Source organism: Podarcis raffonei, chromosome 9, assembly GCF_027172205.1.
Source record: "Podarcis raffonei isolate rPodRaf1 chromosome 9, rPodRaf1.pri, whole genome shotgun sequence".
Lineage (NCBI taxonomy): Eukaryota > Metazoa > Chordata > Lepidosauria > Squamata > Lacertidae > Podarcis > Podarcis raffonei.
The window spans coordinates 75458849-75480858 of NC_070610.1; the positions used below are offsets into that span (position 1 = coordinate 75458849).

The 22010-nt window shown below is 48.4% G+C and overlaps 1 protein-coding gene across 6 annotated transcripts in view; it reads right to left on the reverse strand.

Annotated features, from left to right (window-relative positions):
- The window catches only part of SLC4A11 (solute carrier family 4 member 11), a 241052-nt gene that overhangs the window by 71241 nt on the left and 147801 nt on the right, over nucleotides 1–22010 (reverse strand). For 5 of the 6 annotated variants that reach the window (XM_053402104.1, XM_053402101.1, XM_053402107.1 and 2 more), the window contains exons 4-6: nucleotides 8460–8506; nucleotides 3915–4146; nucleotides 2005–2086 (exon numbers count right to left, since the gene is read on the reverse strand). In XM_053402104.1, coding sequence (XP_053258079.1) covers nucleotides 2005–2086; nucleotides 3915–4146; nucleotides 8460–8506 — 361 coding nt within the window. The remainder of the gene's footprint in view (nucleotides 1–2004; nucleotides 2087–3914; nucleotides 4147–8459; nucleotides 8507–22010) is intronic. The other variant, XM_053402102.1, reaches the window with a different exon arrangement.

Below are 22010 nucleotides of genomic sequence, written 5' to 3' on the forward strand. Positions count from 1 at the left end.
AGCTGATAAAATTAGTGCCAGATTTACGAAGCAGGCTGGCAAGGCCAATGACGTCCGCAACGGAGTGGGTGCAGCCTCCTAATTCTTCCCCCCAAATAACTCCCTTTTTAAAGGAAAAAAAGTGGGCCTTTCTTAACTGGTTGGCCGAGGGCCCACAATTTCCACTGAACGGCACTGTTTTTGATAAAAGAAAAGAAAACGAAAGTTTGCCAAGTGGTCTGCCAAGACCCCCAGCAATTTTTAAAAGGTTTGCATTAACTGCGAAGTTTGAGGGTTGCTCTTCTATGCAGATGAGCAATAGCTCTCCAGGGTTTCAGAAAGGATTATTTTCCCAGCCTTGTCTGGAGACGTTGGGATATCGAATGCAGGTGCTCTTCTGCCAAGTTATGGCCCTTTTCCAACGCAGCTTATCAGGCAGAAATGTTCCAGGCTTTTGTCCCAGTTTACTTTCTTTTATATTTATATGGTGGGGTGGCATAACCTCCCCAGGTGTAAGAGGGAGAGGAAAGCCGGCAGCGCCTTTTGGGACTGGTAGGTTGGAAGACAGGAATAGCCAACTAACTAGCTCCGGTGGTAGAGCACGAGACACTCAATTTCAGGGTTGTGGGTTCGAATCCCAGGTTGGGCAAAAAGATTCCTGCATTGCAAAGGGTTGGACCAGATGACCCTCATGGTTTCTTCAAACTCCGCTGTTTAAGGTTCTGTGAATTCTGTGGCTTAAGGAGCAGGAACCTGATAGGAAGTGTGACCCCCTGGATTGGTTGTGAGAAGGGCAGATTGGTGGGGCAGTGCCCCATTTCTCCAAACAAACCAGCCCCACTGGCTCAATTTCTATAGAGGGGTTATCCCAGCAGTTGGGAGGGGGGGTGTTAATTTATGGGAGATAAAGAACGGCCCAGTATACCTGAAGGAGCGTCTCCACCCCCATCATCCAGTCTGGACACTGAGGTCCAGCGCCGAGGGCCTTCTGGCGGTTCCCTCACTGTGAGAAGTGAGGTTATAGGGAACCAGGCAGAGGCCCTTCTCGGTGGTGGCACCTGTCCTGTGGAACGCGCTCCCATCAGATGTCAAGGAAATAAACAACTATCCAACTTTTAGAAGACATCTGAAGGCAGCCCTGTTTAGGGAAGTTTTTAATGTTTGAAGTTTTATTCTGTTTTTAATGTTCCCTTGAAAGCCACCCAGAGTGGCTGGGGAAACCCAGCCAGGTGGGCGGGGTAGAAATAATAAATTATTAGTATTAGTATTATAAAGCAAAGAGGCGTTTGTGAGATTCTGTGGGGGAGGATGGGTGGAAAGTAAACTTCTTTTCTCCTGCTCTGGAGGGCCGGACTCGATCCAATGGCTTCAAGTTACAAGAAAGGAGAGTCCTGCTAACCATCAGGAAGAATTTTCTGACAGGAATAGCTAATTTGACCCTAGGATGGAAGGTTGTAGACTCTCCTTCCTTGGAGGTTTTTAAGCAGAGGTTGGATGGCCATCTGTCATGGATGCTTTAGCTGAAATTCCTGCATTGTGAGGGGGTTGGACTAGATGACCCTCGGGGTCCCTTCCAACTTCCATGATTCTAGGACAAGATTTCCTAGTGGAGTAGTCCTTTTCACCACAATTCTGCTTGCAAAAACACTGGATTTCAGTTGATCTGTAGGGGTGGCCTGTTCTAAATTAACCCCAACCCCCTAGACACAGGAAGCTATTGTATACCAAGTCAGACAACTGGCCCATATAGCTCAGTACTGTCTACACTGGCCTGGCAGCAGCTGGCCAAGGTTTGAGGCTGGAGACATTCCTACCTAGAGGAGCTGAGGATTCAACTAGGGGGCTTCTGTGTGCAAAAGCAGATAATTTAGGACTGAGCTATAGCGCTTTCCCTCGGGAAACTTGCACGCAGAAAGGAGAAAAAGAAGATGGAGTCTTGTGATAAGAGCAAAAAAATATAGTGCCCGCCACACAGTTTGGACAGAGATGCTCTGGCAAGTTTCAACAGAAACATACTGTACTTACATGATACAAAGCCAGGACTGTTGATACTGTACCCCAGTGACTGTCGCTGTGACGCCCTGAATTGTATCTGACAAGAGGTGAACTGCAGAAAAGGGGGAGGAAGAGGAAATTAAATACATTTCGAATTATATTCAAGGACTATCATATATGGAATTACATCTTCATTCAGCCACAAACTATTATCCGAGCTTTTTAACAGGCCGGGTCGCTCTCAGCTGCTCAATGGTCTTGGTATAAAGAGATAAGAAGCATTAAAAAAAAGGAAAATCTCAATGAAACACCATCCTTGAAAAACCCATTGCAGCTTTGAAGTGTGAAGTTTCAGCCTCTCTCGAGCTGAAAAGAAAAGAGGAACAATGGCTAATGTGGCTTGGTAGGTTTTCCGAGAGGGTAGATCGGGTTATTCTCCCTGCTCGTTCCATTTTGCAACTTCCTGCTTAATTGGGAAACGAAACGTTCTGGCCAAGCATGGCTTGGACCGAAGACACAAGCGGTGTTATGGGAGACAAAAGCAGGGGGGAAATGCTGGAGGCTAACTCATATCAGAGAGGTTCCATCTGCATTAAATGATGTATATTATCATATTATCACTCCGTTTTCCAGGCAGCCAATCGGATGCTCACAGGAAGCCCTGACCCAAGACGGGGCCTTCTTAGTGGTGGCACCCTGGCTGGGGAATGCTCCTCCCACCCTCCCAAACATGGCTGGCGTCCCCTAAAACCCTTCCTCTTCCTCCAGAATTAGAAGAGAAGGGAGTGTTTGGACTGCCAGGTGAACAGAGAAAAGGCGAGGCTCTTTTGCAAAACTGGAAGTCTCGATTTGGATTCCACCCTTGCCGTATTATTAAAAGGAGCAGGTTAAGTGTTTTACGCTGTTTTGCGGGGTTTTAATGTCACGCTGGTTGAGTCCATTGTGCATGTCCATTTATTATGTAACCCGTCTCAAGAGGACTTGGTGATGAAGAGGAAGGGGGTGGAAGTTTCACAAATAAATAAAAATGCCAGAGGTAGCAGCAGCGCAGGAAAACCTCGCCTTAAAACATCAGACTATTGGGATCATCTAAAGCCACTTCCACCCTACAGAGGAGGTGGGGTTGCGGGCTTCACGGGCCCCCCACACGATTGGGGGGATTCCTGGCCTTGTCACCCCCTGGCCAGCCAATCAGCTGGCTCAGGGGGCATGCCCTCCCCTATTTAAGGCAGGACACGGCCGGGGATTTCCCTCTTTGCTGCTCATCAGCTGTTCCTGTTTCCCACCCTCCCGCCCTATAAGGTTTTCGTTCCTTGACCTTGCTATGGACCTTGGTTGGTCACCATTGAGGGGCCTGGTAGGAATTTTTCCACTTGGCAAATTGGCACCAGCCACTTGGTTTTCACCTACCTCGTAGCAAATCGTCACAACTTTCTGGGTATTGGCAGTTAGGCATTGGTATTGCTCTGTAGATGGAAGAGGGGAGGTAGCGCCATCACCTGCCCTGCATATTGAAGGGTAGTCCGATAAAGGATTCTGGGGAGCGTGGCCCTGTCCAAAGCCTGGGGAGGTGAGGGCCTAAGGCACACCCCCTATCTGCGACCCCGGGGGAGTTCATAGTTGATGTGCATCAGCAGGACTCCCCCTACTGGTGGTTAACTCTTCCCGGACTTCAAGCGGACGGGCTGAAGTCTGATATAGTTGGTTAGGACCAATGCCTAAGCCAATACTGCTCATCACCTGTATCCAATAAAGTTGTGGCCTTATTTAGCCCATTAACCTTAATAATTGTGTGATTATTTCCACTGGGGGGAGGGCGGGAACTCGCCACGCAACTCTGTGTTGTCGACACTGACTGGCAGCACATCTCCAGGGCTTCGGACTGACGCTCGACCTCTTTCAGTTCAGACAAATAGAAAGAAATAAAAGAGGTATCTCACCATTCCCTTCTCTGGGGGCCCCCGAATCGGTGAATAAAGTGCTCATGATTTTGTCAAAGTTGCAGCTGGGCTCCGCGTTGTCAGAGTCCTCCGCAAAGTGTTTCAGCATCTCCCGCAGGACGTCGTCCAGAGAGGTTGCCGTCTCGTCCAGGATGATGCTGGCTCTGGCGAGGAACCCGTCGAGGTCGCGGTGAGCTCGGACTTCTTCCTCGAAATTCTTTAACTTTAGGTACTGCAACAGAAGGGCGACGCCTGAGAAACGTTCCCTAGCAATGAGAGATTCATTCTGCTCCATATTTCTAAATTTCTTTTTACCTCAAACCAATTTTTTTCATAATTATCTTTATATAAGTTTATATTTTGTGATGTTAACCATATTCCCTAAATACATAATTATTATTATTATTATTACTACTACTACTACTACTACTACTATTATTTATATCCCGCCCTCCCCAGCCAAAGCCGGGCTCAGGGCGGCTAACAACAATAAAATAATACAACATTCTAAAAACATTTCATTATAAAAATTAATTAAAATCAAATTAATGGCAACCATTAAGCAAAAATTCTGTGCAGATTGCCAAAGGAGGGAGTCAGGCTGCGCCCTGACCAAAGGCCTGGTGGAACAGCTCTGTCTTGCAGGCCCTGCGGAAAGATCTCAAGTCCCACAGGGCCCTTGTCTCTTGGGACAGAGCGTTCCACCAGATTGGAGCCACAGCCGAAAAAGCCCTGGCTCTAGCTGAGGCCAGCCTAAACTCCCTGTGGCCTGGGACCTTCAGGATGTTTTTATTTGAAGACCGTAGGTTCCTCTGTGGGACATACCAGGAGAGGCGGTCCCGTAGGTACGAGGGTCCTAAGCCGTATAGGGCTTTAAAGGTTAAAACCAGCACCTTAAACCTGATCCTGTACTCCACCGGGAGCCAGTGCAGCTGGTATAGTACCGGATGAATGTGATCTCGCAGCAAAGACCCCATAAGGAGTCTCGCTGCAGCATTCTGCACCTGCTGGAGTTTCTGGGTCAGCTTCAAGGGCACCCACGTAGAGCGAGTTACAATAATCCAGTCTGGAGGTGACCGTCGCATGGATCACAGTGGCTAGGTCAGGGCAAGAGAGATAACCTTTTTATGGACTTCTATCTCAATATTTTGCTCTAAATCCTTTTTTTCTTCTTCCTTCAAGTTTTTGACGAGTAGTTTAGTTTTGTTCCAATTTACTTTAAATCCTGCCACTTCCCCAAATTTCTGAATCTTTTCTATTACATTATCCAAGGTAAGAGAGACTTTCTGCTGTTTATCAGGCAATGGCTTTCCCCACCTGCTTTGCCCCACCCTAAAGCCCTAGTAGCCTTTCCCAGACCATGACAAAAGCAGCTGCAAAAGAGAGAAGAGAATATTTTTTAAAAACACAATTTTATAAGTTGTATGTCCTTGCTCCTCACCAACGAGTTATGCAAACATCACTCTGAAACAGTCAGGTACATGCTAGTTTAATTCAAGGAATATGCAGCCAGGCTGAGGTCTTGAGCAGCTCAACCCAGATAGGAAGAAATTGATTTATATTTTTATTTTAAACGAGACTTAAGAGGTTCTGCACAAGTCACTCTCCTTCAGCCTCAGTTCTCCAACTGCTTAACGTGAGAGGACAAAGTTCCATCTCCCAGGAGGGGTAAAGGTAAAGGGACCCCTGACCGTTAGGTCCAGTCATGGCCGACTCTGGGGTTGCGGCACTCATCTCACTTTATTGGCCGAGGGAGCCGGCGTACAGCTTCCGGGTTATGTGGCCAGCATGACTAAGCCGCTTCTGGCGAACCAGAGCAGCGCACGGAAACACTGTTTACGTTCCCGCCGGAGCGGTACCTATTTATCCACTTGCACTTTGATGTGCTTTTGAACTGTTAGGTTGGCAGGAGCAGGGACCGAGCAACGGGAGCTCACCCCGTCGCGGGGATTCGAACCGCCGACCTTCTGATCGGCAAGTCCTAGGCTCAGTGGTTTAACCCACAGCGCCACCCGCATCCCTCCCCAGCAGAGGTACAAGACGACAAAGAGGGCAGACCCAGAAAAACACCTGGTTTCTGCCTTTCATTCTGAATGCCCACCATCTAGGATGGAGCAGGAATCCCCGTCAGCGCTGCCAACAGTTTGCCCGGCCAGCTCCCCCCTTGGGCACTGAGAGCAAGACCTTCTGGTTTTCAGAGGTGGCTTCCTCTCCACCCAGCAAGCACATAAGCGCCTTATGGGATTTCATGTGTTCCTTGCGCATAAGCTGCCACAGCCGCCGAGTGCGGAAGGAAGAGCCTGGGATAGGTTAAGAGGCAGGAATATACATCAAAGGCATCGCCCCCTTCGAGGGAGTGGGCTGCAGTGGAAGAATGTCGGCAGAAAAGATTAAAGCTTTAGGAAGGCTGCTTTAATTTGCCAGGCTGCAGAGCTGGCACCGGTGCTTGTGAAACAGGAAATCTAACTTTCCTTTACGGTAATTATGCAGTCATTGCCGCACTGTTCGTTGGCAGGGGGCAAATGTTACTATAGCTATACCAAGTCGTAAATAAATACTGGCATCAGCCAGCCAGGATGGGGCACGAGGGGCCTGTGGAGAGGGCAACCGAGCTATAATTCATATGTCAGGAAGTGTGATTGCGCTTAAAGCGGAAGATGCTTTGTTCTGGAACAGACCACTGGGCTCCTCTACCTCAATGTTGCCTACACAAAGGGATGGGGAAACCTGTGGTCTTCAGGATGCTGTGAGACTACAGTTCCCATCATTCCTGCTCACTGGGCATGCTGCCTGGGGCTGATGGGAGATGGAGCCTTTCCAAGCCGGAACTGAGAGCCTTCTGCACAAATGTTGTTGTTGTTGTTGTTTAGTCGTTTAGTCGTGTCCGACTCTTCGTGACCCCATGGACCAGAACACGCCAGGCACTCCTGTCTTCCACTGCCTCCCGCAGTTTGGTCAGACTCATATTTGTCTGCACAAATATGCTCTGTGATTTGCCAGTATCAGACTCAGCCCAACGTAAGGAGAAGTCTGCCTTCTCTTCCGGAATAAGTAACCAAACTATTAAACCCCTGTGTTGCAAACAATTATCAATAATATCCAAGGCAACACGATGACCAAGTACAACAATGCAATATCAATATAAACTCTTTATATAGTCTATATGGAACATTGAACCATATGAGAAACCAAATAAACAGAAATCTTATAAATCTCTGAAAGCCACTAAATGTGCACTCTTGATGGATTCTCTTGAAAACATAGAACCAAATAACTTTATGACCACTGCTCCATAGATATTGTTGTTATACCATTCCATTCACCACATAGATGGGTTGATGAAGCATTTCTGTATCCTTCTGCTGTGCTGAAGAAGAATTCTACGAAACAGTGGGTATATCGGGAATCACTGTTCACTACGTCTGTTTGCGGACCACTTCAGCAGCACTGGACGTCATATAACAAAGCTTTACGGCTTGTTTTCATCAGATAAGAATCTGACCCATTGCTTCTTTCAGAGACTTGCATAGTCTACAAAGACTTTCAGAGATTTACAAGACTTAGGTTTATTTGGTTCTACGTTCTCTTCCGGAATGGCAGAGGCGGTGAATGTTTTTGAGCTCAGGGGCCGCATTTGCTTCTGGGCAACTTCTCAGGGGCCGCATGCCAGCGGTGGGTGGGGCCAGAGGGAAAAGTGGGCGGAGCAAATGTCACCTTTGTGCAGTAGGCTATTTTCTGCACACCCACACACCCCTCTCTCATCTTTCTCAGATGCACTGCCAGAGTTCAAAGGCGTATTCCAGGCAGGCAGAAACCCTCAAAAAAGATGCAAAGCCTGAGGAGGAAAGAATCTTGATGGCAAGGGGGAAAAGCAGCTAAGAGAGCACACAATTGACCCCTGGGTCTGGGGGCCTCTTGTAAGGCAGGAACACCCTGTCAGACAGGTAACATATAAATAATAAAACCAGTGTGAGCCAGTGTGGTGTAGTGGTTAAGAGCGGGGGACTCATAATCTGGTGAACCGGGTTCGCTTCCCCGCTCCTCCACATGCAGCTGCTGGGTGACCTTGGGCCAGTCTCACTTCTTTGAAGTCTCTCAGCCTCACTCACCTCACAGAGTGTTTGTGGTGGGGGAGGAAGGGAAAGGAGAATGTTAGCCGCTTTGAGACTCCTTTGGGTAGTGAAAAAGCGGGATATCAAATCCAAACTCTTCTTCTTCTTCTTCTTCTATTATTATTATTATTATTATTATTATTATTATTATTATTATTATTATTATTATTATTATTACCATCCCCAGCATCATCAAAGGGAGAAGTACTGCACTAAGGAGAGTGAAAATCATTATTATTTCAGAAGAACATCAAACTTTAGGGATTTAGGTGAACAGATTTTTAGAGACAGCAAGAGACACACATTTCCTCTACTCTACAGAAAAGGGAATGGCTGGACAAAGGCTAAACACCTTTCTTTCTGTGCTGAGAGTGTGTTAAAGGCAAGTTATTCTTAAAAGACAACAATAATAAATAAAGACAATTGTACCTACTTTTCTTGATGTGTGTAATAAAACGCACCCAGCGCCTTCGCTTTCTGCTGGAAAAGAAGAGGAAAAGTTGCAGTTTTAGGTTCGCAACACACCTAGGGGGGAAATCCCAGCTTTGTGACCCATGTTTTTGTATTTAAATGTTCATCCCATTTCAGCTCAGAAAGGCCAGCTACTGGGCCAGATTACATATTCTGGCGTTTGAGAGCTCTTGGTGAAATTTTCTTTCTGTGGAAGCAGCTTTGATTTGGGTTGAGCCATGGGCGAGGGGTTCTAACCCTTCTCCGATGCGCTGCGCCCCCAAATCTGGTTTACTCCAACCCGCTGCTAACCAGGAATCTGAACCCTCGCATTCCATGGTTAATAACAGTTTGGTGGAGAGCTGATCAGGATCTCCACCACCACTAGGTCAGAGCACACCTGGAGTCCTGCGTCCAGTTCTGGGGGACCCCAATTTAAGAAGGATATTGACAAGCTGGAAGGTGTGCAGAGGAGGGCAACCAAGATGATCAAGGTTTCTGAAAACCAAGCCTTATGAGGAACGATCACAGGAGTTGGGGATGTTTAGCCTGGAAAAGAAACTGAGTGGAGATATGAAAACCACCTTCAAATATCTTGTAGAAGAGGGAGCAAGCTTGTTTTCTCCTGCTCTGAAGGGCAGGACTCGAACCCATGGCTTCACGTTACAAGAAAGGAGATTCCGACGGAACACCAGGAAGAACTTTCTGGCAGTAAGAGCAGTTTGACAGTGGAACGGACCCCCTTGGAAAGTGGTGGATTCTCCTTCCTTGGAGGTTTTTCAGCAGAGGTTGGGTAGCCAAGTGTCATAGATGCTTTCGTTTAGATTCCTGCATTGCAGGAGCCTCAGCAGTGGCGGAGTTATGGGTGTGCAGGAGGGGCGGCTCACCCCGGGCTGCACTAGACCTGCAGGGCATCTGAGCCGCCAGGGTGGCTGTCTATCAGCTCCATCTGGTACGTAGGCTGAGACCCTCCCTGCCTGCAGACTGTCTCACCAGAGTGGTGCATGCTCTGGTTATCTCCTGCTTGGACTACTGCAATGTGCTCTACGTGGGGCTACCTTTGAAGGTGACCTGGAAAATGCAATTAATCCAGAATGCGGCAGCTAGACTGGTGACTGGGGGCGGCTGCAGAGACCACATAACACCGGTCTTGAAAGACCTACTTTGGCTCCCAGTACGTTTCCAAGCACAATTCAAAGTGTTGATGCTGACCTTTAAAGCCCTAAATGGCCTTGGTCCTGTATACCTGAAGGAGCGTCTCCACCCCCATCGTTCAGCCCAGACACTGAGGTCCAGCTCTGAGGGCCTTCTGGCGATTCCCTCACTGCAAGAAGCAAAGCTACAGGGAACCAGGCGGAGGGCCTTCTTGGTAGTGGCACATCCTCTCATCAGATGTCAAGGAAATAAACAACTACCAGACTTTTAGAAGACATCTGAAGGCAGCCCTGTTTAGGGAAGCTTTTAATGCATTACTGTATTTTAATACTTTGTTGGAAGAAGCCCAGAGTGGCTGGGGAAGCCCAGCCAGATGGGCGGGGTATAAATAATAAATTATATTATATATATCTTTTCCGGCTGGAGGGCGCCCAGGAGGGATACGACGGCTTGGACTCCCTGCAGGCCCAGCGCTACCCGAAAAAGCAGCACAGGGCCGGCACACGCCTGGGACACAACCACTCTGGCCAGTGCCGGATTTACATATAAGCTAAACAAGCTATAGCTTAGGGCTCCACTCTCTTGGGGGCCCCCCAAAAAATTAAAGGAAAATAATAATAATAATAATAATAATAATAATAAATTTTATTTATATCCCGCCCTCCCCAGCCGAAGCTGGGCTCAGGGCGGCTAACAACAATAAAACAATACAAAAGTACAACACAAACAACACTCTAAAATCATTCATTATAAATTAATTAAATTCAAGCCACTGGCCACCATTGGGCCAGAGCTCCGCGAAGATTGCCGAGGGAGGCAGTCAGGCTGTGCCCTGGCCAAAGGCCTGGCGGAACAGCTCTGTCTTGCAGGCCCTGCGGAAAGATGTCAAGTCCCGCAGGGCCCTGGTCTCTTGTGACAGAGTGTTCCACCAGGTCGGAGCCACAGCCGAAAAAGCCCTGGCTCTAGTTGAGGCCAGCCTAACTTCTCTGTGGCCTGGGACCTTCAAGATGTTTTTATTTGAAGACCGTAAGTTTCTCTGTGGGACATACCAGGAGAGGCGGTCCCATAGGTACGAGGGTTCTAGGCTGTATAGGGCTTTAAAGGTTAAAACCAGCACCTTAAACCTGATCCTGTACTCCACCGGGAGCCAGTGCAGTTGATATAGCACTGGATGAATGTGATCTCGCAGCGAAGACCCCGTAAGGAGTCTCGCTGCAGCATTCTGCACCCGCTGGAGTTTCTGGGTCAGTCTTAAGGGCTTAAAACCTAGATTTACATTTCCAAAATAGAAGATAAAAAAGAAATGAAATAAAACCTACATACAGCAACAGTGTTTTGTTTTGTGTTGTGTAGGCTCCTATGATGTAAGTCATGGGCCCCGCCTGCTAGCCTGCTCCCTAAAATATCACTGGTTTGCTCATTTCTGTATATAGGGTGCTTACATTCTGCATGTGCAAATGGCTTGAGATACCTATTAGGTCCATTAATTACCATATAGCACATATGCAACACAAAAAAACAGTGGCGATTTGTTGTTGACAAAGGACAGCTGGACATATAAAGGGCCCCATTACCTTCAGTAGCTTGGGGCCGCATCAAACCTAAATCCGGCCCTGCCTTGCCTCCATGACATACAGCTTGCATGCATCCCCAGGCACCGGCGGGACTTTCTAAGTCGCTGTCCCTCAGGATCCCTTCCAACTCTTCTACAATTCTATGATTCCATGCTTCTCATAAAATGAAAATGACTTTGAGAGATCCGAACACAGAGCTCCAAGGATATGTCCCTTTTTATTGCATTGATGATGATTTGCGCTCACAGTGCTTTCAAGGCAGTTGGATGTGACGCTGCTTTTAATCAGGCCTTTGGTTGACATGATTGGCATCCTATACTCTTTTAAAATGTGGCTCTTTTGGGGGCCTGTGTGTGTTATTGGGTTACTGTATTTATTTTGATTTTATATATTGTGATCTTTTCTGTGAACCGCCCTGAGACCTCTGGGTATAGGGCGGTATATAAATTCTATTATTATTATTAATAATAGTAATAGTAATAGTAATAATAATAATAATAATAATAATAATACTGCACCTGCAAAGGTTTTGGGGCAGACACAATGATTTGTTTCCAGTCAGAACATGCCTCTCACTCGCTGCTGAAATCCTTCAACTCCTTATAGCACCTGTTTCAGGGTTTCAATCCCCACCCATTGCTGGCTATTTTTAATTTATTTTTTTGCACTATAGGCTCTTCAAGATGCAGAAACTCTGAGAAAGCATTGCAGAACTATATAGCAGATTGCAGGGGGCTGGACTGGATGACCTGTGGGACCCCTTTCCAACTCTACATTTCTATGATCTATGATGACAGACCGGCCTTCACAGCTTTCCTGTGTGAAGCGGTAATATACGTTTTGGCCCCGTTTTAAGAACGATCGCATGCCAGCCATTCCGGCCCAATACAGATGCTCCTGACCTCATGCACTTCTTATTGTTTCATAAATACAGTTTCTTAAAAAACCCCACCAGCCTTTCGTGACGTGCATTAAATTCCTAGGGATTGCAACCGGCTATTCATCAGCCCTGCAGCAAAAATGCCTGCCACTTGCCGAAGAAATATTGAAGCGAATATGCTGACAGGAGCAGAACTGCTAACCACAGTCTTGTCTTGTCTTCCTTCAGAGACGAACATACATTTCCCCCCCTCCTATTGTCTTTTAAAAAAACACAAACTGATGTGGAGAAATCCAATAAAAATATGCAAATAATTAGATGCAATGCAAGAGGAATCTAGCATGGCTTTGCTGACAAATCAAAATCTGCCTTTTCAAAACCTGAGTGGCAGAATGCCCACGCCATTAGTGTAATTATATGCTGACTGGGGCATGAAATTTATGAAGGATTTGGGGGGTGGGGGGTAGAAATGCCTTTGTGGCCCAAGTTTCAGGGGGTTAAAAAGACCAACTTGCTTCTTTAATTCATCAATGGGCAAGTCGGGAGAACCAGATTTAAAATTAGGGAGTGATGAATGGGGAACATTGGAAAGATGCCTCATGCAGAGGCAGGTGGTCAGTCTTCTTCCTATGCCATAAGAATGAAAAAAGAGTCCTGCTGTGGCCGCCAAGACCCAGTGGCGTAGCGTGGGGGGTGCCAGGGGTGCCGGCCGCACCGGGCGCAACATCTGGGGGGGCGCGAGTCCAGAGGGAAGGGACAAGTTCCTTCCTCCGCCGGGCTCCCCGCCGCCACCGCCAGCCTTGCGCCCTAGCGCGCGCGCCCACCCCCCGCCGCCGCCGCTGAGGCTGCGCTCCACTCACTGCTCGCAGGAGGAGCAGCCGCTGCAGCAGCGCCGACGCCGCCACCGACGCCTGGCCGGGCACCGGCAGCCTCCGCACCCCGCCGCCGACGCCATCCCCTCGGCCCAGCCACAGGCGGCGGCTGCTTCTGCCGACTGGGAGGGAGGAGAGCTCCGAGGGGCCTCGACGCGCCCTGCGCTCCCCAAAACCCTCCGAGAGGAAGCCGGCGGGCGGGCGAGGGTCTCCCGGTGGAAGGGGGCGCCGCTGGCTCCGGCTCTCAGCGCAAGTCTCAGCCGCAGGGGGGGGGGCGAGGACGGAGCTCGGCTGGAAGCCCCCGGACCCGGCCGGGAGGAGGAGAGGCGCTCGCCAAGCCCGGATCTGGAGCGCCTTGGAGCGCGGGCTCCACCTACAGCCCAAGGAGAGGAGGGGGCGGGGAGGCGCCCGAGGGGAGGGGGCTTCGGCTGCCTCGGCCCGCGGGGGCTCCGCAAATAATAAATTTAATAAATTCCTGCTGAGCCTTTGGGGGGGTCCTTGGCTCCTTCGCTCGCCCCCAGCCCCAGTGGCGTAGCGTGGGGGGTGCAGGGGGGGCCGGCCGCACCGCCGCAACATCTGGGGGGGGCGCGCTCGCACTCGAGTGCTAAAATCCACGGGTTAGGGGGCGCAAATTACTTGCCTTGCCCCGGGTGCTGACAACCCACGCTACGCCACTGCCAAGACCATATCACACCAGTTCTGAAAGACCTACATTGGCTCCCAGTACATTTCCAAGCACAATTCAAAGTGTTGGTGCTGAGCTTTAAAGCCCTAAACGGCCTCGGTCCAGTATACCTGGAGGAGCGTTTCCACCCCCATCGTTCTGCCCGGACCCTGAGGTCCAGAGCCGAGGGCCTTCTGGCGGTTCCCTCACTACGAGAAGTGAGGTTGCAGGGAACCAGACAGAGGGCCTTCTCGGTAGTGGCACCTGCCCTGTACAACACCCTCCCATCAGATGTCAAAGAAATAAACAACTATCCAACTTTTAGAAGACATGTGACGGCAGCCCTGTTTAGGGAAATTTTTAATGTCTGATGTTTTGTTGTGTTTTTAGTATTCTGTTGGGAGCCACCCAGAGTGGCTGGGGAAACCCAGCCAGCTGGGCGGGGAATGAATGAATGAATATTACAGTCATACCTCGGGTTACAGACGCTTCAGGTTGCGTTTTTTCAGGTTACGGACCGCCGAAACCCAGAAGTACCAGAACGGATTACTTCCGGGTTTCAGCGGTCGTGCATGCACAGAAGCGCCGAATCGCAACCTGCGTGTGCGCAGACACAGATTGCAAATGCTGCGGGTTGCAAACGTGCATCCTGCACGGATCACGTTTGCAACCCAAGCATCTACTGTAGTACTATTATTATTATTATTATTATTATTATTATTATTATTATTATTATCGTCATCGTCATTATCATCATCATCCGGCCAATGGCCCATCTAGTCCAGCGTTCTGTTCTCACAGTGGCGAATCAGATGCCTCATCAGGGAACCCAAAAGCAGAATCTGTGCACAAAGAGGCCTCTCCCTTCCTGTGGCTTTCAGCAACTGGTATTCAGGAACATTGATGTCTCCAACTGTGGAGGCACAGCTTCGCAGTGAGTAGCTCCCTTCTGCCTGCGAAAGAACCGCCGACCAAGGTCTCAGAATGGTTGCTTTTCCTCCGCCTCACAACCAGTTCCGGTCCAGTCAACATCTTGAGCATCTATGCACCCGCTATATGCTCTGATATACAAACCAAGAACCAGTTCTACGAGGAACTGGTCCGGGCTGCGAGGAGGGTCCCAGATTGCGAAGACCTCTTCCTAGCTGGGAGGTTTCAGTGCCAGAGTTGGGGACGATCATCACACACAGGACAAGTGCATAGGTCATCATGAATGAGAATAGACCAAGGCTGTTTGAGCTGTCCTCTTATCACAGCCTCTGCATCACAAACACCTTCTTCTCCACCAAGGCGAAACACCGAGTGTCCTGGGGAACCTAAACTGCACACACACATATTCCTAATGCAGCCTGCCTCGCCTTACAGGGCTGTGCTGAAGATTGCTAAAGCCAGCTTCCCCAACATGGTGCCCTCTTCTGGACTCCAATTCCCATTGGTCAACATACACAGCCAACAGCCAGGATGATGGAACAGAGATCTGGTCCAAAATACCTGAAGGGCACCAGGTGATTTAAGGGATGGAAGATATACTCGAAAACACTTGAGATGCAATAAAGAGGTGCTTAGCTCTGCTGACATTATACAACTGACGTCGTAACTTTTTTCCTTCGCCTGTTTTAATACTTCAAAAGCAGCTCTCATTACTGGAGCCGAGCGAGCTGTTCTGAGATTTCTACCCAGGATCTCTCTCTCCTAGGTCAGAATTAGTCATCTGTTCCTATTTGCAGAAAGAAAACACAAACACCTAATTGGAATCATACTTAAAAATAGGAAACTAGCTCGCATCTAAATCTGAAGAAAAACAAAAAACGGCCTGTGTTGCGTTTTTCTCTTTTGTCTTTTCTGAGCTTTTAAGACCACCTCATTATTATTCCTTATTATATATTTTTTAATTTCAGGAATGCGACTGAGACCTGGGGTGGTGCTGCAGATGTCGGCAACAAGGGAGAGAAACAAAAGGGATCCTAAGAAATTGCAACCTCTGCCAACCCCGGAGAGCTTATAAGCAGGTGTCTGGAAGCCCATGTCATGTTGAAAGAGGTGTGAAACATCCAATAAGGTTTCCATCGCCCTTTTGGGTCCCTCGCTGAGCCTGGCTGAGCTCTTTCCTTCGCACGCATGCCGAAGAGACGGCTGTCTTGCCATCGCCAGTTCTCAAAAATAGCAGCCCCTTTCGCTTTCTCGTCGAAGGAACCTGTTGCATCCCCTGAGCTGTGGAGATTTCACTTCTCACCCAGCGGCAGAGCAGGAGGGGCTGAGATTTCCAACCCCCTGGAAGCCGCAGGTTTCATCGCACCCCACAATAACTTGCTCATCCCGTCAGACAGGGAAGGGAAAAAATCCAGTTCTCCAACGTGCACCGAGAACCTGCATTCTGAAGTGTATACGAGGCTCTGGGGCAATTAAACTGAGACCGTTTGAGGTGGACCTCCCAGGCGACACAAGAGAACGCAAGGAGGGCCTGCCGGATCAGGATCAGATGCCTGTGGGAAACTTGCAAGCGCAAGAGCACTCCCAGATCCTGTGGTTTCCAGCAGCTGATGCTCAAAAATGCAAAATAAACAGCAAAAACAGACAGACCTCAGCGTAACACTCAACATGGAAGTGTTGCACTCAAAATGGAAGCATGGCACTCAAATCAGAAGCGTAACTCTCAAAACAGAGCACGTCCAGCTTCCGAAAAAAGTTCACAAACCAGAACATTTACTTCCAAGTTGTTTGACTACCAAGGCATTTGAGAACCAAGGTACCACTGAAATTCCAATTTAAAAAGAGATGCAACCTATCTCACCATAGAAAAGGAATATGGTACCCAGGTTGCTCGCATCCCTGCTAGGTCTGGTGTTGAGGTGCTTGCAATAGACAAGCAACTTCCACCACGGTCCCTTAAAGCCAGATTTATCCTGGGCAGCTATTGCAGGAGGGGACGGCTTCTGGCAGAAGACTGTACCCTTGGCAGCCGAAACTAAATAATAATAATAAAAATTCTTTCCAGTAGCACCTTAGAGACTAACTAAGTTAGTTGTTGGTATGAACTTTCGTGTGCATGCACACTTCTTCAGATACCCTGGCAGCCATTCAAATAGAGGACTGTCTTCTGCAAAGTAGGACACATGGACACCCTGAGACCAGAGCTTGCCTTATTTGAGCACTGGAAGAAATCTCTAGACCTGGGCAGCGCCTGGCCTCCCCACATACACAGCATTTAATATTTTCATTTACATAGATTCATTTGATATAAGATGGGGTATGTACTCTTTTTCATTACCGTTTGTATTATGGTTTATAATTTTTGTAAAGTGATATGTGCACGCAGGCCATCATCTGTAAAAAAAATTATTTTAAGTTTACGAAGCAATTCTATATCCTCCCACCACGCTGACAAAGAATTCTACGAAACAGTAGTCAACATCTGGAATCACCGTTCAGTGTTGGACATCATATTTGCTGAATACAGAAAGCTTCACAGCTTGTCTTTCATTGTACAAAGTCTGGTACCTCGCTTCATTTAAAGATTTTCAGAGACTTTGAGTCTAAAGATATCATTTTGTACTTGTTATGGTTTGAAGGAATTCTATAGGTAAAGGTAAAGGGACCCCTGATCATTAGGTCCAGTCGTGACCGACTCTGGGGTTGCGGCGCTCGTCTCGCTTTACTGGCAGAGGGAGCCGGCGTACACCTTCCGGGTAATGTGGCCAGCATGCCTAAGCCGCTTCTGGCGAACCAGAGCAGTGCATGGAAACGCCGTCTACCTTCCCGCTGGAGTGGTACCTATTTATCTACTTGCACTTTGACGTGCTTTGGAACTGCTAGGTTGGCAGGAGCAGGGACCGAACAACGGGAGCGCACCCCGTTGCAGCGATTTGAACCGCCGAACTTCTGATCGGCAAGTCCTAGGCTCTGTGGTTTAACCCACAGCGCCACCCGTGTCCCAAGGAATTCTATAAAGATTGTCCATTGCATATGTACACGGTCATTGTGCTGCCTAGACATTGCTGACCTCCCCATACACACAGCAACCTCTTCTGCAAACTATACAGAGGCCAGACCATTTTGACTTTCCCCTTTCTCATTCGGGGTTTATCCTGGCTCATCTGAAACAAAACCCTCCGGCCTCCGACCTCAAAACCGCACGCGAGAACTGTGCACAAGCGTTGCAAAGGCTTTAAGCTGGGCGAGTGAAGTTCCTAAGAAACATTTAAATTCTTTTCCCCCTTCTCGAACTGCCCTTGTCAACCAGGAAGCACGGACAGAGGCCTAACCTATCAGGGAACACAATTGGCCCATCCATTTTCCATTCTCGGAGTAGGAAGCGCTGAAGTGGCCGGCAACGCACCCTGACATCAGGGTTTCTAAAATAGGATTTATCAGATGGAGCTCGCGGGGCCGGCATTGTGCCTGGCGACATGAAAAGGGCTTTGCTATTAATGTGAGGAAACGCAACTATTGTGTGCAGAATGATACCCATGCTGTCCCAGACCACTTGTCTCTGGACGGCTCTCTCTCTGGAATTCCCTGGCGCCGCCAGAGTGGGCTCCTTCTTATAGCCACGCAACCCCTACTTTCTGGGGGGGGGGGAATTATCTCAGCAGCGGGACCCACCTCCTGCCCTCGCCCCCCCATGTTTTGGAAGTTCTCGCTTGCCGGTTGAGTTTCCTGGTGGTTTGCCCCGGGTGTGCCTGCGTTGCGTCTGGAGCGCTTTTCAGGAAACTGTCGATTCAGTATCTCGGCACGGTCTATTGTGTAGAGGGCGGGACAAGCCGTATTAAAAGTGGGTGTTTGTGTGCAAGAAAGTGTAAAGGCTGCCCCATTATTACAGCTAAACAAAGCCACATCCTGCCTTCCAACTGGCTCTCCACCAAATTGCTACCACCGAGAAAATAATAATGATGATTTAGGAAAAGGGGGGGGGGGCTGGACACAACCACTGCCAGAAACTTTTTCCTTTCTTGTTTTCGACCTCAGGCACAGATGCACGGAGAAGCGTTTGCCATTAGGAAACAAGCCAGCTAGTAAAAGAGTGAGCACAGACGGGGGAAATAAAAAAATGACTTGTCCTTGGTCGCATATTGCTCAGTACTGTCTACACTGACTGGCAGAAGCTCTCCAAGATTTCAGATAGGGCTCTCTCCAGCCTTTCCTGGAGATGTCAGGATTGGAACCCGGGACCTTCTGCACACACAGCAGGTGTTGCTTAATGGAGCTACACTCCTCCCCAGCTGGCACTGTCCAATATTTAACTCTTGAATCTGGGAGCAGAAATGGGCTCACCTTTCAGTTTCCCCACAGAAAGCCTCTCAGACCCAGTTTGTCATTTTGCTAAAGGAGATGTATGATGAGCTGAAGATGGCCAAGGCAAGGACATTTCAGGTGTCCCTACGTCTAGGGAGGGTGGGATACAAATAATTTATTATTATTATTATTATTTATTGCTTGTAAGCTGCTTTGGGATTCCTTTGAACAGTGGGGTAGAAATACAATCAATCAATCAATCAAGCTGTGCTGTGCTGTGGAATGAGAAATGGCGTCACCACCAAATAACTTGTGTTTTCCTCCTGGCACTGGTTGTCTAGGTCTAGGACATGGGTAGACAAACTAAGGCCTGGGAGCCGGATCTGGCCCAATCACCTTCTCAATCCGGCCCCCGGACGGTCCAGGAATCAGCGTGTTTTTATATGAGTAGAATGTGTGCTTTTATTTAAAATGCATCTCTGGGTTATTTGTGGGGCACAGGAATTCGTTCATCCCCCCCCCCAAAATATAGTCCGGCCCCCCACAAGGTCTGAGGGACTGTGGACTGGCACCCTCCTGAAAAAGTTTGCTGACCCCTGGTCTAGGACAATGAAAAACACTTGCAAGTCCAGAACACAGGAATTATCCACGGCAGACACCTTGTACCTGAAAGACAGAATGTGTGAATCAACCCTTTATCTTCAGAGGCTTAAGTTCCAAAGGTTGGATGGCCATCTGTCCTGGATACTTCAGTTGAGATTCCTTCATTCCAGAGGGTTGGACTAGATGACCCTTGATGTCCTTTCAAACTCTACAATTCTCTGATTCTAAATAGCTGCGTTATTCTCCTACCTTTGAGCAACAACGCTCACATCTAATTCCCTGTATTTTTCATTCTGCTGGGATGTTGTAGTAGTTACTATACACAGAGCTATTTCCTTCCACCACTAAAGCTATCACAAACCTGCAGACTCGTCAGATACCTTCCTAAGGACTAGTAACTTCTTGGGCACATAATTTAACATGGTTCTACGAATCTGCCTTTGCTCTTAAGACATGGAAGTGGCCTCAGAAACCTGAGAGGCAGACTCAGGTCATATTTCTGAATGCTCTTATCCTTACCCGCCCCCCAAAAAAGACCTGCCACGTGTAGGGTACAGCACAGTTCTTTTCCAATACAGTGGTACCTTGGTTCTCAAACGTCTTGGTACTAAAACAACTTGGAACCCAAACACTGCAAACCCAGAGGTAAGTGTTCTGGTTTGCAAACTTTTTTCGGAAGCCAAACAAGCTCCGTTTTGAGTGTTACGCTTCCGTTGCAACGGCTCTCAACCTGTGGGTTCCCCAGATGTTGTTGGATTACAACTCCCATCATCCTTGACCACTGGTCATGCTGGCTAGGAATGATGGGAGATGTAGTCCAACAACATCTGGGGACCCACAGGTTGAGAAACACTGGTTTAGAGTGTTACGCTGAGGTCTGTCTGTTTTCGCTATTTATTTTGCGTTTTTCTGGCTCTTTCCTTTTTGTTTCTGTGACTGTGTGGAACCCAGTTCAACTACCGATTGATTGATTGATTGATTGATTGTGTTACTGCAGTACATTGTTTATTGCTTTCATTTTATTGCTCAATGGTCTCGTTAGATAGTAAAATTCATCTTAAATTGCTGTTTTAGAGGTTGTTTTTAAAGTCTGGAACGGATTGATCCGTTTGGCATGACCAAAGCGCGCCTTGGTTTTGGAACGGACTTCCAGAATGGATTAAGTCTGAGAACCAAGGTACCACTGTATACAAAATGTCCCAATGTCAGCCTGGATAGCTCCGTTGTTGGGAACGTGGCGTGGCGCTGATCACGCCAAGGTTGCAGGTTCGATCCCCGTCCGGGACAACTGCATTGCAGGGGATTCGACTAAACAATCTTCAGGATTCCTTCCAATTCTGTTATTCTATGATTCTAAGGTGGGATGGGGGGGGAAACCATTAAAAAACATAGCGCAGCCCTGAATTCCACAAGACAGACTTCCAACTTGACTAGCTTCAATAAATTGTGCAAGCCCTGTTCTTTTTCCCCTCCCTCTCCTTCACTCCCCCAGGCAAAATTATGCTAAAGTTTAGCACATTGACAGTTTTAAAAGCAAGCCTATGACAGCACAAGTATGAGATTTATTATACTTGCATTATCCACATGCATCCAAACGCCCTGAGGCTCTGGGCATGTTTTCTAAACCTAATAAATAACAACATGAACAGTAAAGGGGTTGTTCCTTTCAATCGCATGGCTCAGATGAGCCTGTTAGGAGTTAAGTGCTCCCAGAGAGCTCAGAACATAGTTTTAAAGGGTATAAAACGTCTGTTCCCAATGGTCTATTAAAACAGGAGTTAAATGCTATTAGGAGAGCGGTCTGACCTATCAATGGGGCAGGGGGACAACTAGGTCAGTTGTCCATCTAGTCAGTGACATAGGGGGTTGGAAGGGAAAATGAGAGCAGCCACAGCAAGCTACAAGCCCCCCCCAAAACCACCAGAAATTCTGCCTTTGCAATAATCGCCGTCATGTTCAAGACCAGTAGCGAAGCCAGAAAGGTCACTGACAAAAGGGAGCATTGCAGATCCTCCAAGTGTCCCTGTTTTCCAGGGACAGTCTTGGATTTACAGAAGCCGTCCCGGTTTCCGATTTGATCCCACAATGTCTCGCTGTACACCTACAGTCATACCTCGGGTCACAGCCACTTCAGGTTGCGGTTTTTCAGGTTACGCACCCGCCGAAACCTGGAAGTAACGGATCGGGTTACTTCCGGGTTTCGCGGTTGCGCAGAAGCGCTAAATCACGCTTTGCGCATGCACAGGCGCGCCGAATCGCAACCCGCACGTGCGCAGACACGCCACTGTGGGCTGCAAATGTGCATCCCGCATGGATCATGTTCGCAACCTGAGCGTCCACTGTATTTTCATTGGAGAAATGTTGGAGGATATGGTACTGGCTTCTGTATCACCGCCGTTTTAGCAATCTAGGTTAGACTACTGCACTGCGCGACGCCTGGGGCTGCGTTTGGAGACAGTTGCAGAAACTTTGGCTGGCACAGAATTCGGCAGGCGGATTGCTGAACGGGACCAGGCGGACCCAAGGATATAACCTGAATTCTGGCCTGGCTGCG